At 39.4% G+C, this 15,000-nt stretch overlaps 1 protein-coding gene across 22 annotated transcripts in view; it reads right to left on the reverse strand.

Moving 5' to 3' along the window:
• The window catches only part of GTDC1 (glycosyltransferase like domain containing 1), a 219,584-nt gene that overhangs the window by 58,176 nt on the left and 146,408 nt on the right, over nt 1-15,000 (reverse strand). For 19 of the 22 annotated variants that reach the window (XM_084523854.1, XM_084523850.1, XM_084523866.1 and 16 more), the window contains one exon: nt 413-522. The exons of the other annotated variants lie outside the window; for them this stretch is intronic. In XM_084523854.1, coding sequence (XP_084379980.1) covers nt 413-522 — 110 coding nt within the window. The remainder of the gene's footprint in view (nt 1-412; nt 523-15,000) is intronic. 22 annotated transcript variants of the gene reach the window in all.

Consider the following 15,000-nt stretch of genomic DNA (forward strand, 5'->3'; position numbering starts at 1 on the left):
ACAAACCAGAAGCTCTCCACACAACTTCTTAACCTTATGTTTGAAAGGGAACTAAGTGTTTTCACCTGCTAAAATCTTGGTCTGGATTTCAGATGAGTGACCAAGACCTGAAAGATTTTATTTCCTATCTGAACCATCCAATCATTTACACCTATTTGTAGACTTACATAAATATAGATGTGTTACCGAAACACAACTCATAAACACGGTCTTGCCCTGCCGAGTAAAAAGAAAAATGCTTGCTGTCTCTAATCATTTTGATTTTGTAATATATCAATATTTACTTTCACAACTATGAAGATTTTAAACACGTTCTTTTCACTAGTGTAGGAAAATACGCACTTGAAAATTCCTTCTGGAAATACCTATTTTATGGTAACTTTATATTAAAAAAGAAAAAAAAAAAAGGTACCTGGAACATCAGTGAAACACTCTCCGAGGACGGACACATGAAAAGGTAGTTCTTTCTCTTTCAGTTTCAGCAGCACTTTAAAGAAAGTTTCAGGATCTTTGTCATGTTCCCTTGAAATAAACAGAACTTATCTCAGCATCACTTATGTTTACTTGTGGAATTGTTTTCTGTTTACCAGAACACTATTTATCTTCAGTTCCACTTTGAGGGACTAAAGCTCTTCAGCATAAATTCCCTCTTTATTTATGCAGCATGGTTGAATATTTTCATCAAGCCAGCACTCAGGATCAAAACTCAGTTTCATCAGATTCTTACATCCCTCCCTGTCCTCAAATGTCTTTATTCCTCAAATTGCCAACTTTTTACTTTACTCCTTAAATTATGAACTTTTTAAAGTGAGAAGGACTGAATATCACATCCAGCTGAAGGCAAAAGCACACTAAAGAAAGGATAAGGTAGGAAAGAAAATATATAATCTTTATTTTTTATCTGTCAAAAGATACGTATACCATCTCCATTATAGCTTATTGTCGCTTTTTTCAGGAGCAATATGCTAATCAAAAACTTTTGCTAGAAACTTAGGATTTCCAAAACTGGAATTTTATGAATCCATGTACTAATGGAAAGCTTCTGATCTGTTTAGTGCTTTAGATCAAGAAGGAAAGAACTAACATGAGGCTTTTTCTACCTTTAGACTTTCAGGGATGTAACTGGAAGTTAAACTAGTGAACAAGAAACCTGTATTTATTTATAATTTCAGCTGAAGATAATACTAAAGGTTTGTATAGGTATGACAGTCAATGCCTTGAAACACAAATTTAGTTATTTAACAAAGGAAAAAACAATTTGCTTGTCTACTGTCTTTACTAGGACAGAAGGAATAGTCACAACAGTCACCACAAATGATCTAAATTTCTAAAATTTGGTATGTTTTATTAAAGATTAAATGAGAGACTTCCCCCACACAAAGGTGAATATTATATCTTGCATTTAATTATTCTGCTTTAAATTATTGTATTTCAGACAGATGTGCACCATATGTCTTTAAAATATTTTGGGTTTATTTATTATTTAGAAAATTCCACTGTTTTCCTTCCTGTATTAAGGGAAAATCTACAGCTCAGCTGCCCTGGTGTCTTTCCTCACAGACTAATTTTCTAGAATGAATCTGTAGGTTTGTCACACTGCTATATGAAAGATTAATAATTATATCAATCAGGAAATCTGAAGCCAAATGACATCTGCAGCTCTACATGTGTTAATTTCTTATTCAGTCAATATTTTTGGTTTAGGGAATTAAAACAAATTAATCTTATAATTAATGTGACTTTCCTAGGCTGAAAACTCGTCAGAAACTGTGCAGTTCTCAGAATCAGTTGCATTTTTTTAAAAAAAAAAAAAAAAAAAAAAAAAAAAAAGGAAGCCAGACAATAATTACTTTAAGAAGTTCTGCATCTCCCAGATTTGTTTTGTTCCCAATAATAAAGAGGAATGCAACAGCATAAGCTTCCTAATTTGTTTCACATCTGCGAACCAGGAGTTTTCACGGGGGTTCCAGCAACCAGAGTGGCTAGGATCGCTGACTGGGAGAGAGAAATTTCCTTCAGCTGATAAAAAAAAGAGTGATAACTGCCCACCGGTTTGCTTGGGCTGAAGTAGCCACCTGTTTCTGGCAGGTAAATTCTGTGTGTTGGTGTATTTGCAGCATTTCAGTTCCCTCCAAGTGCTCAGCTGAAAGAGCTGAAGGGGGATTACAAGAGATGATTCAGACTTGGCTGGAAGGGAGCGCCTATTGGAAATGGGAAAGTTTGCAGGGAGAAAAGCGGTGGTGCTGTGAGCCTGTGTCGTGCAGGACTGTGTTTCCTGCTCGCCTCAGTTTCCCTTTTGGGCAGATTTTTGGTGGTGATCCTGTCGAGCACACCCTGTATGCGACGCCGAGCTATGCCAAGCCCAGCTTCTCATCCCGGGGTGGAACCCAACATCCACGTACGCAGGGAAGCCGGTCCCGACAGACAGAGCCACGACGCTCGCACAGAGCCTTCCAAGCTTTTCACAGCCGCGCTATCGGCTTCGCAGTCACACAAAGTCCTTCCAGAAAAGGATATGCTTTCCTTCTCCCTTTCCAGAAGAGACCAGGGGTCCCAGAGGCAGCCAAGAGTGGAGGATGCTGTTGGAGCCACATTGTCAAGGAGCTGGCAGGAGAACGTGAAGCCTTGCAGCTCGGAGAAGCCACATAAGCTGCACATATTTAGGAAAACTGATAGGAATTGGAAGTTGCAGCTTTGTTTAATAGGTGGGGAAGAACAGAAGGAAAATTTGGCACCCAGAAGGAATGCTGAAAGGGGAAACGTTTCCTCTGCACTGGAGCCTTTCGTATGGGTTTTCTGATGTAGGTGAACCTCCTTCCATATCCCCTCTGAAAATATTTAACTTTTATATGATACCCGGAGGTTTTAGGGACACGTTTTGTGAATCTCAGAGCTTTTTTATTTGGGAGGTCATACCGTCTGAGCTGTCAGTGCCTGCGGCTTTTTCACACCATGGCCATTTTATTTCCAGTCACTTTGCTAAGACCTACAGCAAACTTCCAGCACATGTACCTACAGCTTGCAATCATTACTCCACTCACCAGTTACTAAAGGTGTAGCTACTCCTGGTAGAAAGGACTAACTAGCACAAGACCAACTCTTTGCCGCACCAAAGAGTGCTGCGCTTCTTGGCTGACATGGAGAAAATCATATACGATCCAGTCTGCCTTACTCAGCAACAACTGCTAAACACACCAGATTGTCATAGCAGTGATCGTGGAAAAAGATGAACACAATATGGAATGTCTGTTCTCTAAAGATCTGCTCAAAATGACGTGCACTTTTGGCTGCATCTGTTGCATTTTGGAGCTTTATTAAACGGTATTAATTATATATATGCTCCACTTCCTTAGGAAGAGCTGCAAAATCGTATAAAAGGCTGAAATAAAAATACAAAATTTTCTTTTAAGATATTATGTTTTGAGGAAAATTTAGCTAATTTGATTCTAGGGTCTGGTTTTGCTGTTTAAGTACTTGAAATCCTCTTATATTTTTACTGGATCTGATATGCATCTGGTACAGGAAACATAAGAACTGGGCAGAGTACGAATGTGTCTAAATTTCATCGTAAGAACATGAAAACATGAGAATGACCAAACTCCAGCTGTAAACTGCCACAAAATGGACACCGGCACCATATGCTTCCTCCTTTTACCTAGCTTTGCATTGAGAGCACGGCTGTTGGAGATGCTCAATTTCCACGTTTAGATACTGCACCGTAATTTGTTTATTCATTTATTTTTTTTACCTAGGATTACTCGAGTTTTTTTTTTTTAATTTTTGTGTCCCAAACACGTTTCAAGAGAGACACTTTAAGCCTCTCATAAGAACTGGCTGAGGTTTAGCGGTCTGGGTGTGGGAGCACAGCCCACGGTTCCTCCTGACTTACAGCGACTTCCCCTTGCAGTCTGAAACAAAACTTTCCAGACCGTCCACAGGCGAGGAACGGGAGGGCTGCAGTATCAGCAGCATCAGTATCGAGCCTCCATTATCTCTGCTTTAGATTTTGTTTATAAAATGGGTGTGACAGTATTATTTTTTCACCACAGAAGGATGCTGTCAGGATTAATTGATGACTTGACATCCCTCTTTTCAGCCTAAAATGATTAAAAATGCAACTACGACGAGGCTCCACTACACAGTCAATAGCAAAAGTTTTCAAAACCCCTTTCTGCTTTTCAGGGATTTTGTGAATTCAGCCTGAGCCCTTGAGCCTTGCCCTTTGCTGGACTTGGATGGAGAACGCATATAGACCAGCTCACCTGGAGTTACTCCCTTCTGCAGCAGGATGCCTACACCCTGACCAGGGATGGGAAGAAAAAGAAAGAAAGAAATATCAGAATCTGGCCCTTTATATTATTCTGTGCATATTCATCTCTTAAATTTGAGTGAAATTCAGTAAGAGGCCCAGATGGTCTTCTGTGACTTAAGTTTAATTTTTTAAGTGTATGTAAACTTTTCACACTTGGTGATAATCCCAGTTATTTAGGATTTGGAGAAAGACACATATAGCTATGCAATTACAAAGTAGAAGAGTTGTGCAGGAGAGACAGAATTTGCTCAAAGGGGCAAAATGAAGGCAGTTTATTTTCGTAAAAAAAATGAGTTTAAAAACTATGATTTATGCAAGTTAATCAGTAACAAGAAAGTGCTGAGCCAGGGAGAAAGTCTTAATACTTCAGAAAATACCGCATCAAGGGTATGTAATGCCTGTGATAACAGCAGTCCTGTTGTGCCATCTCCCAAGGTATGACATATTCTGAAAGGGTTACAAATAAGCTCAGCTAAAAGCAATATTAAAAAGCTTGATCTTAATCTTCTTAAGACATTTAGCATTTGAGTGGTAGAGAATTCAAAACTGTGAGTGCACATGGTCATGTTTCATTTTTTTTACAATGATTTAAATCCAAGCAATTCACAACATTGTCTACACAATCCTAAGCAAAGCAAAGCACCCTGAAAGCCCAGGCAGGACAAGCAGCACCATGTCCAGCTCACCGAGGAGCAGTCTATAGCAAGCATCAGTACAAAAAAAGTGGAAAAAGAGCAGCAGCTCCAGCTGCCCCAACCTGGGTACATCTCCTTCTGCCCCCCCATTTCATGAAATCACCTGAATGTCAGACAGACACACAGGTGGCATTCAGAAATGGCATTACTAACACAAGTACAAATTTTTCACAAGTTAAACTAGCATTTTATCACTTTTATAGTCTACACACCAAGAGCTAAAACACAAATTCATGCTACCTGCAATTTCTGCCAGAAAATGGCTCACAAAAAAATAAAACCACTAGAATGGCATTCATTATTTGTGAAGTTGGGTATCACTTTTGGAGACAGAGGACTGGCAAGCCAGGACACCCACAGAGGAAAAGGGAGGACAAGGGACATCAGCCTCTGAAAGGCTGCAGCAGGGTATAGGGGCAGGAGCAGGAAAGGAAATCTGGGAGCACAAAATCAATAATTAAGTTTAAGGAAATAAAGTTTCTAAGACCCAGATCTTAAAGTGGATGACAGCTTCACCGCAGCTGGTCTATTTAGTTCTGGGAAGGTGAAAAAGTGAGGAGTGAGTTTGGCAGCACGCGGGCCAGAGAAGATAGGCAAAAGAATGTAAAGAGACAGAAGCACAAGAAGAGAAGAAATATCAAAGAACAGAAATGCTCAAGTTGAGAATTTAAAAATGATGGCATGTTCAAACTCAGGGGAGAAAAAGTACACAGTAAATAGAAAAGAAAAAGGAAAAGGTACATAGCTGGGAAAAACAAAAGAATACAGAAGAATCAGACTGTGATGGAAACAGAAGCTGCAGACAGCACTTGAGAGTGCTATCAGTGGTAGAGAAAAGGTCAGAAAAATATCGGTACAGATATGAATTAGGAAGCAAAAATAAAACTGCATGGTAATTAAAGGAGAAGAACTGAAGAGGCAGAGAAGATAGAGAGGACAGACACCCAGCAATGTCAGAAGAGAAGCAAGGGACAGTGAGGAGGACGCAGAACAAAAGAAACAAGGACAAGGAGGTAGAAAACGTGTGAAAATCTTTGTAGTACTTAAAAGTTCTGAAACAATGAAAGAGAAGAAAAGCATGGGCAGAAGAAAAACTGGTGCTGAGAGCTGTGTGAGCAGCAAGGCAAGATCTGCCCCTCCATCGCACACAGAGCCAGGAGCTGGAAGGTGCCTTTATCCCAGGAACATTGTTTGGGTGATAAAAGCAGGAACTTGAGGTTCTGAACTGCTTTGGTTGATATACAGACTTGGGGAGGGTGATGAAGGATGCCACAGGCTGATAAGAGGACTCACATGACATCAGCCTCCTGTCCAAGGCATTCTCAAGAAATGAGCAGCAGCACATCAATGAATGGTGCAGTCCTTAAATGCACAAGATCGAGCCAGAAATGGGGCTCCATTTCATGTAAAACCTCACCTACAGAAAAATATCAGTGATTTAACACTGCATTGCACTGTTTACTATGGTACACTTTGACATTTCACATTAAATCTGCAACATGTGAACATAGGTTTATTATAATCCGATAACTTAGACAGTATCAGTGTTGTGGCAAAAAAAAAATAAGCATGGCCTTAAAAACAGAGAATCACAGAGTTCTGGGCTTTTCCTGACACTGATTTCACTGATTTCCCACGGGACCGCTCTGCCAAGGTTTCCTCATCTGTAAGATAAGGTTTTAGAGGAGCTTTCATTTACAGAAAAGTGGCGAGGATCGGAGTCAGTACATACTTCTGGAGGATAATATTCATCCTAAAGTAAGAGGACTAAGTTACGAGCCTATTCAATGCATCAAATGAAATATATTCAAGTAATTATTTTCATGAAGGGCAGAGGACTTTCCTAAATCAAATGACTTTAATATACATTTTCTGTGTTAAGATTAAAAAAAAAATAGGGACAGAAAAAATTAAAATTCTAATACCAAATTTCTGGTAACAATGCTCATGATAACTGCAAAAGAGGAAATATTACTGCCAGGAAAGAGCTATTAGAAATGAAACAGGGGAAAAAGAAATAACTATGAAAATGCAAACATGAAGGAAAAGTTAATTGCTTTCCATTTATTCAATTTATCACAGTATTTTTCCATCTTTTTACATTTCCAATATGAGGCAGAGGTACAGTGTAAATATGTAGTTAAGTCCAATGAGTTTCCTTCTTCAGCTGATACGCTTACAAAATGACTGCTGTAATTGTGCCTCTAAACATTGTCTGGCATCATCAGCATCAAAAGTTGCCACAATCTCCAATACCCCCTCAGTTAATAGAAAATGGAGTCAGCTAGAAGCAAAGGTTTTTGCCTAAGTGTCACTGGAAAAATGACACTACAGAATAAATTCTAGCCAAATTTTGAGGTCCTACAAGTAGAAGAAAAGGTTCTGATCCTCACCTGTGCTTGCAAAATACCTGTGCAGGCCAAGGAATTCAGAGGTGGCAGTATACAGGCAAAGAGCAGCTGAACAGAACCAGCAAAGACAGTGTTTTATTTTCTATTATATCCCATGACGTATTTACAGTGAGGAGTGTGTATTTTACCTTCTGATTTTTTCAAATTGCTGGCCTGAGAAAAATGGGTGGCATTTTGCTTTACGCTGGAAAAGCATTTTCTCCTATCTTGTGTTATCTAGAAGAGATTCATAAAAAAAGAACCTTGGGAGTTTATTGTTTAGATTCTTCTTCCTCTCCCCTCACAATTCATGGAGAAAAAACTCAAAATAAAATATTGTACATTCTCTAACCAAAGAAACCTCGGGATCAGCATCAGTCATTGAGCCTCCTGCTTATTTCTTAAAGAGAGATTAACCTTTGAAGACAAAGACCGGCGTTTGGTCTCAGTTACTTTGGTGTAGAAATCAATGCACTTTCATTCTGTTGCCTTTTTTCATTTCTTTTGCTCCAAATTAGTGAACCTAGCTTTTCACAAGCGCAGGATTCAGATGAAAAACATTTCTGTCGAATTTTTAGTGGAATCCAGTAACCGCTATGGACTACCACCAAATAGTTTCTTGGAGGAAAAATTTACATGAACTTTCTTTTGTGTTGCAAAGGTAACATAACAAATGGTTTCCTGTTGTTGGGAGCCGTGGTAGGCCAGATAAAATAATCTGAGTGACCCTGACAGCTCTGATAACCACACACAGCATATCCTATTGTAATTCAACATGCTATGAAAAATCATGCCATGGTAATAAACGATGGGTATTAATATGATAATAAACGGCTAAGAATTTACTCGGGTGGTTCCTTGGAAGAACAGAAGAATCGAACGTAAATCACTACATAAAAAATACATTACACGTTTGCCTGAGAATGGCAAACCCACTGTACAAGGCCCTGTCTTGATGCTCTGCTCCTCTCTCATTTTCATGGTGAGCTTGCATCACAAAACTATGACTATTTAATACTCCCTCAAATAATCCATTGGGGTCAAAAAGCAAGCCCTGGTAACAGAGCAATACCCTGAGGGGAGTTAGCACAGGTACCTAAAATAACTCGTCCTTTGTGGATTTGTGCAGCTGTCCTCTCCAAGGATGAAGCTCCTAAGCAGGAACTTTCTTGGCACCAAGACCAAGGCCTGAAACTCATTATTCAAAGAGATTAAAACAGCTCCAAATCTCACAGCTTTCAGAACACGGAATGAACTAATTTCATCGAGTCAAGTTTTTGCACAACTGCAAGCAAGAAAAAGCAGAGATTACAGAAGACAAAAGGAAAAAGAAAGGGTGAAAACATGAAGAAGAGGAAAGTGGGGGAGAAAAAGAAGGGAACGAGAGAAGAAAATCAAATAGTTGCAGTGCAGTAAGAAGGAATTAATTAAAAGGAGCTTTGAAGGAAGAAACAGAAGAAACATAATCCCCCATTATTGGTGAAAATAAGGAATAATATTAGATCATTGGCTTACGAATAATTAGATTTTTGTTTCTCAGAAGGTATTCACATACTTTGGTGATGGGTGCTGCATATTACAAAAGGTGGCATCATCTACTGATTTTGCCTGGGACTTACTGCAAAACCCCTTCTGTCCTTCTTTATGATGTTTCCCAGGACTGAAGCTATCTTGGACTACAGCCTTCCAGAAAAATTCTGCCAAAATTTTTCCAGAACATCCAAAGAACATGATTTAAAATCCTACCACCCAATGAAACCGCAAAGCACATCTTACATATATTAAATTTCAAAGAAGCCTCTGTTTTAAGTATTCAAGCCTCTTTTTGTTTTAGAGTGAGAACTGAATATTTGAGTGGTTTGATTTTGTGTCAAAGACACGCTCTTTGTTGCCCTTGTGAAGATCTTCCTAAAAATGTAGGCAAGACTGCAAAATTTTCTTCTGGTGTCTGGTCACTGAGTGGTCCACGTGTCTTGGACACACATCAGGCCAAAGCCAAGCAAGACCTCTCCTACCTTCACAGGTCAGGCTGCTGAAACCCAGGCAGGATCCAGCGTCTGTGAAAACACAGATCTTGTCTTCACTTTCAATGATTTCTCTGCTGGACTCCGAATAACATTCCTGGAACTTTGCAGAATAAAGAATTGGTTTATATGCATTAAAAATATGAAACCGTGAGAAAATGGGGAAGATTTGGTTAAGAAAAAGACAGTGGTAGAAGAGGGGCGGATGAAGGGGCAGAAAGTGGCAATAGAAATGTGTGCTGTTCTAGTTTGACTAAAGCCCTTAGAAGTGAACCACAAAAAGCAGTAGGGACAAATAAGATCTGATCAATATGACCAGCTACGCAAAAACAGCATGGCAAAGAAACACCGAGGAAGGTCTGGGAAAATGGGGCAGAAAGATTGTTTTGATGGCAATAGGTGGGAGAGTTTAAGCCCCCTTCCTCCAGAGCCACAAAAGGGCTCCTTGGTTCCACTAGTTCACATGCACTTCTGCTAAAAGATCTGTTTTTCTCTGTGGCCCAGAGAAGAAAGACACCACAAAATGAGTTTCCTATCATGGAAAAGGGGAGAGACAAGCTTACTGGAGATTTATGGCAAACTGTGATACACTGACTCCAAACAAACAATAATCTAACATCTTCCAGTCTTACTTTAACTCAAAATCAGTTTTTCAGCCAAGGTTGAAACTTTGTCCTGAGAGTCTTCAGAGGACAGCACTAACATGGCAGTCTCACAAGTGTTTGGGTAGTACAGAGGGAATGAAGAAGGAAGGTTTCTACCTGTGATATTTTAAGCCGAATCTTCAAGTTATTTCCCTTTTTCCGGATATTTAAAAATTCTTTCTGTCTCACCGCCATACCTTCACGTTTGAGCAGTGTGACATGCTAAGCTCAAGGGCTTCCTTCACATTGCTCTGCAGACCTCTTCTCACCACACTCCTGTCCTTGAAGCAGGGCCACATCAGCAGGAGATCACCTCTGGTGAGTCACACTCAGCACCGTGCCCACCGGCCACCTTGGGGTTTTTCAGTAAATTATTGCCATACTAATCAAGTGAAGATGGCTTTGGAAATAGAAACACATGGCTGTGGGGTACTTTGGAGTGCAAAAACATCCCCCGTAGCAGAAAACCACTCAAAGGGCTTGAGTTTTGCTTCTGTTGCAGATAGCAGTGCTCTTACGATCTCTTACTGCTCTTACTATGTGCACCCCAGGTAAGGTGTTGCTTTAACCATGACTTTGCAGGAGGGGAAAAAGGGTTTACACCAAATTTATCTACACATAATGAGGAGCAGAATTGGGCCACAGAGATTAAATAGAGAAAAGAAAGTACAGTTCTTAGTAGAAGTGAAAGAACTAGATGTATTTGAGGAAGCAGTGAGTAAAAAAAAAAAAAAAAAAAAAAAAAAAAAAAAAGTTTTATTTTAATATGATTATTTTTCAGCCTATTAAGTTCTCCAATATCAGAATGAAGCCTGCTAAAAGTTAGTAAATAAAGGCTTTCAGGAGAGCTTTATTAAATCACTTATGACTTATCAAGTTAAAACTCCCACTCAGATATCTTAATAAAACTTTCAGAGAATATATTTAATTTCACTGGAAACCAGCAGCCCATTACTAACTACAGGAGTGACTGTGCACTACACCACTGAACAGCCTTCTGTAAATAGAGTATTTACCAACAACTTGGATTTAGTTCTCTAAAGTTTCGGTTTCTGAAGGTCAAATAACTATGTAACTGCTTAATAAAGAAGCAAAGAAGTACCTCTAAATATCTCCAAGCTCTGATGGGCTTATATTCTGCTCCTTAGGTGAGGTATTAGCAAAGCTTATTTATTTTCATTTCCAAGGCTTTTATTTGCTCATTCCCTTGTGGTAAAGCTGATTTCCATGATGATTCCCTTCTTAATTTTAATACCCTTTTTACTCATCATATAGACATAAGAATTTTCCATAAAATAATGAAACCCTTCCAAAGGAAATGAAGACAACTAGGAGAGGAAAGTAAACTACAGCTTACTTTTTTTTTTTTTCCAATTAATTGATCCACTGTCATATGCATATATGAAAGATTTTTTTTAATGAAAGGAAAATAAGGTTAATTAACATAAAACCCCTCACTCCTTGAGATGTTGAATTTTGTATTTTATCCATGCTGCCTTAAGTGCCTTGATTTCCCAGTAATGACCTAGTTCTCCTAATGAGTAACATTAACCCCTGGCTGTAGCTGTCCAGGACTTAATTGTCAACTGGAGCTGAAATAGGAGAGTTTGCCGATCAGCAGGTATGTGGTATATTAACTCATGTCATTTCAGACCCTAATAAATAAATCTGTTGCTAAGGCAACAGGAACATCAGCTGTATCACTTTTTTTTTTTTTCTTTTTTTCCCCCCCTTTTTAAAGGAAACTGCCTTTCACACCGAGCTTTTAAAAAAGGAAATTAACTACATGTAATCGTAATTAGAAGAAACATCGTCTCTCATCTCAGAAACATATCTACATTAATGAAAAAAGGCTTTCAAAAAGAGGACTGCTTTCTACTGTGACCAGGGTAACTGAAATTATTTCCCTCAACTGAGGGAATGCAATTTGAAGTACACATCTGAGTGAGAACAGATCACAAAATATTTTCACTCTTTGTGTTTCTGAGATAGTTCCCCTCTCCTTTATTACACTGCTGATACCAAATGAGCAAAATGCTTCAACTATTAATCAGCAGCCTGGGCAATTGAAAACAGATGAGAAAAAATACCACTCAAAACCTAACACCTTCACTACCCTCTGTGTATCTTCCAGTATGATTGGCAGAAATGCAATCTTTTGGAAAGATAAAAAATACTCCACTTCCAGCTCATCAGACTTATCAGCTAATGAAAATTTAAGTACACGATTTAAACATAGATGCCATTGCTCCTCGCTGTCCCATAGCAACAGTTACCTGAACCTTGAATGGGAAAAGCAAGAAGAAGCTGGGGCAGAGACATCACAGCTGGGCAACACAAAGGGTACCTGGGGCAGATGCATTGCAGCTGGGCACTTCAAAAGGTACCTGAGATTTGCTGCAAAAGCTGGTTATTCACCTTCTGCCTCAGTTTCTCCACCTGCAAGATCAGATGCTGAATACTCTGATTTTAGAAAAACAGATTTGAAGTTTTACAGAAAGACAAAGTATTGCAAGTACTATATGCAAATAGTACAGGAGTCAGACTTGATTATCCCTTCCAACTTGGGATATTCCATTAAATATTTTGGTTTTCTCTAATATTCGGGAAGGTATATCCTGGTGCTTCAAACCCCTGGGGCCAGTGCATTCCTGAGGTCTCTTGGTGCCTTTCAGGTCAATGTCACAGTGCTCATTTAATTCTTGCCACTTTGCCATGGCTTGAAATGTTTGTTACATACTAAAAATTTCACAATTGGTAGGTTCGTGTTCAGCATGCATCTGCCCGACAGTTCTTCTGAAACTTCAGTGACCCACATCTCACCCAGAGACTGGTCAGGAGGGGAACTGAAAAGAAGTCCATGAGGCCACTAATGCTCTTGGAATACTTGCTACAGACTCTGCCCACACTTTAAACATAACAAACTGCTCCTCAAAACTGTATCTGGCTTTTGAGCTCAAGGTTACAAAGGTACCTACAGAGGCATCTTTTTTCCTGTTATCAAAATTGGAGATGACTTCTCTGGACTATCAACTTATGGCCCTTTGAAAAAACATTTTAGAAGACAGATAGAAAAAAAATAATGCTGTGATGTTCACTATAGGAGGAGAATTTTCACATTTGAGAGGTCTTTATGCTCAAAATTTCTGCACACTTTCAAAAACAATGATTAAGGAACAGTGCATCTTCCACTGGAAGGGTTCAATATCCCAAATCCATGGCTGTTGGAAGAAGTTTCAAGCTCAGGTTTCAGCAATGAATGAACAACTAAAGAAGAACATATACATCCAAACCCCCTTCCAGTTAACTTTTAAATCTGAACTTCCTGGAGTATTTCATCAACTTTCTTGTTTGCTGCTCAGAAGAAACTAATACCTGCTCTCAAACATAACCCTAGCTTGCATGAAAATGAAGTTAGACTATTTTCTTTTTGCTTTAGGTGGTCAAGAAGTCAGCTTCTACTTAATCAGATCTCTCTACATACACTTTCATGGCAATGTTTCATTCACCATTTGTCATCTATACTGCACCCTTGGTGAACATGGTTTTCCTTGGGAGTATTAGATAACTTCTCTTACACACTGCTAAGAAGTATCCATTTTAAAACTGTTATTTTACATCCTATGGGCTTTTTATCGTATCTGGTACCTTTTAGTTAAGGCTGTATAAACACTTGCATTTTAAGCTTTTGTTTTCAGTCTGTCTTATCTACCCACCGCTTTCACCTTTTTGGATTAAATTTGCCAGAATCAGTTGCTTTGCAAAGATGTGGTTTCCCTCTAGGAACTCACTCCCCATTCAGCACAAATGTAAGCCAAATTCTCTGCTACATGCCAGTACAAGGGGGCAGAAAAACACCAGCCAGCTGAGACTTCCCTGAAAGGGGGGATTTGGCAGGTGACATGAGCTGGCACGAGACCTCCCCTTTCTCTGGAGAATATTCAATCTCTACCTTCCTTGCAGGATGTTGTATGTGTAGGCACCTGGAAAGGAAAAGCAGGACCATGGTCCTTTCTGCTATATGCTCCCTGCAGGCTGTTTACAATGTTGGGGATGCCTGTTGAGACCAAAAGTACTAATGGGTATTCAAAGGTGATTTCTAGGTGGACCATTTATTCTTCCATCTTTTCCATATGCCTTTCTATACCTGAATCTTGAATGGGATAAACTTTGCTCCAAATTATTCTGCAATGCAAGAGAAATACTTGGGTATAGATTCACTGTGTATTAAAGAAATTATATTAAAGAAACTTGTTTTCTCAAAAGTTTCTATGTTAAACACTTTTGAGTTCTGAATTCCTGTTAAAGCTAAACACCCTAACTACACAAATTCTGTATCACACTGCTGAGACGAAGAGTCATAAGGTGCTACTATTAAAACACCTTTGTAGGCTCCTCTCCTTTGCAGTTTGCAGAGGACTTGTGCTCAGCTCACCGATGAAGAGCAGTGAGGGCAGTGAATTGGCTGTGCTACCAGACATGTGTCCTCTCCAAGGACTTGTTCCTGAGCAAAGGAGACCAGGTCCTGGTGATGGGCAGCCACATGCCAGTGCAGCGATGGGTACATGGTGAGCACAAAACAAGCTTTTCTCCATGGACTCATTTCTTCAGCTCTTTGACTTCAGAGATGCTCTACATTCTAAACAGGCAGCAGGGCACAGTGCTATCTCTGGGCACACCGTTTTCCCTTAGACCAGAAATCTGCAGATAATTTTTTTCAATCTGTATTTTTTTTCTTCTGAATTTCCTCATCGTGACTTCCACCACAGTTCCTCGTGCTCCTGTATCTCCTTCCCCACGCTCTTGTCACACACTGTTACGTACGATGCTAGATAATGGGCTTATCTGATCTTTCACGTGAATTGATAAGGGCTATTTGTTTGTGTGTGTGTGTAAATTCTTGCCAATTCTGTGTGTGATCTTTTATCACACCCC

This window comes from Aythya ferina (assembly GCF_964211825.1).
Source record: "Aythya ferina genome assembly, chromosome: 6".
In the NCBI taxonomy this organism is placed as follows: Eukaryota; Metazoa; Chordata; class Aves; order Anseriformes; family Anatidae; genus Aythya; species Aythya ferina.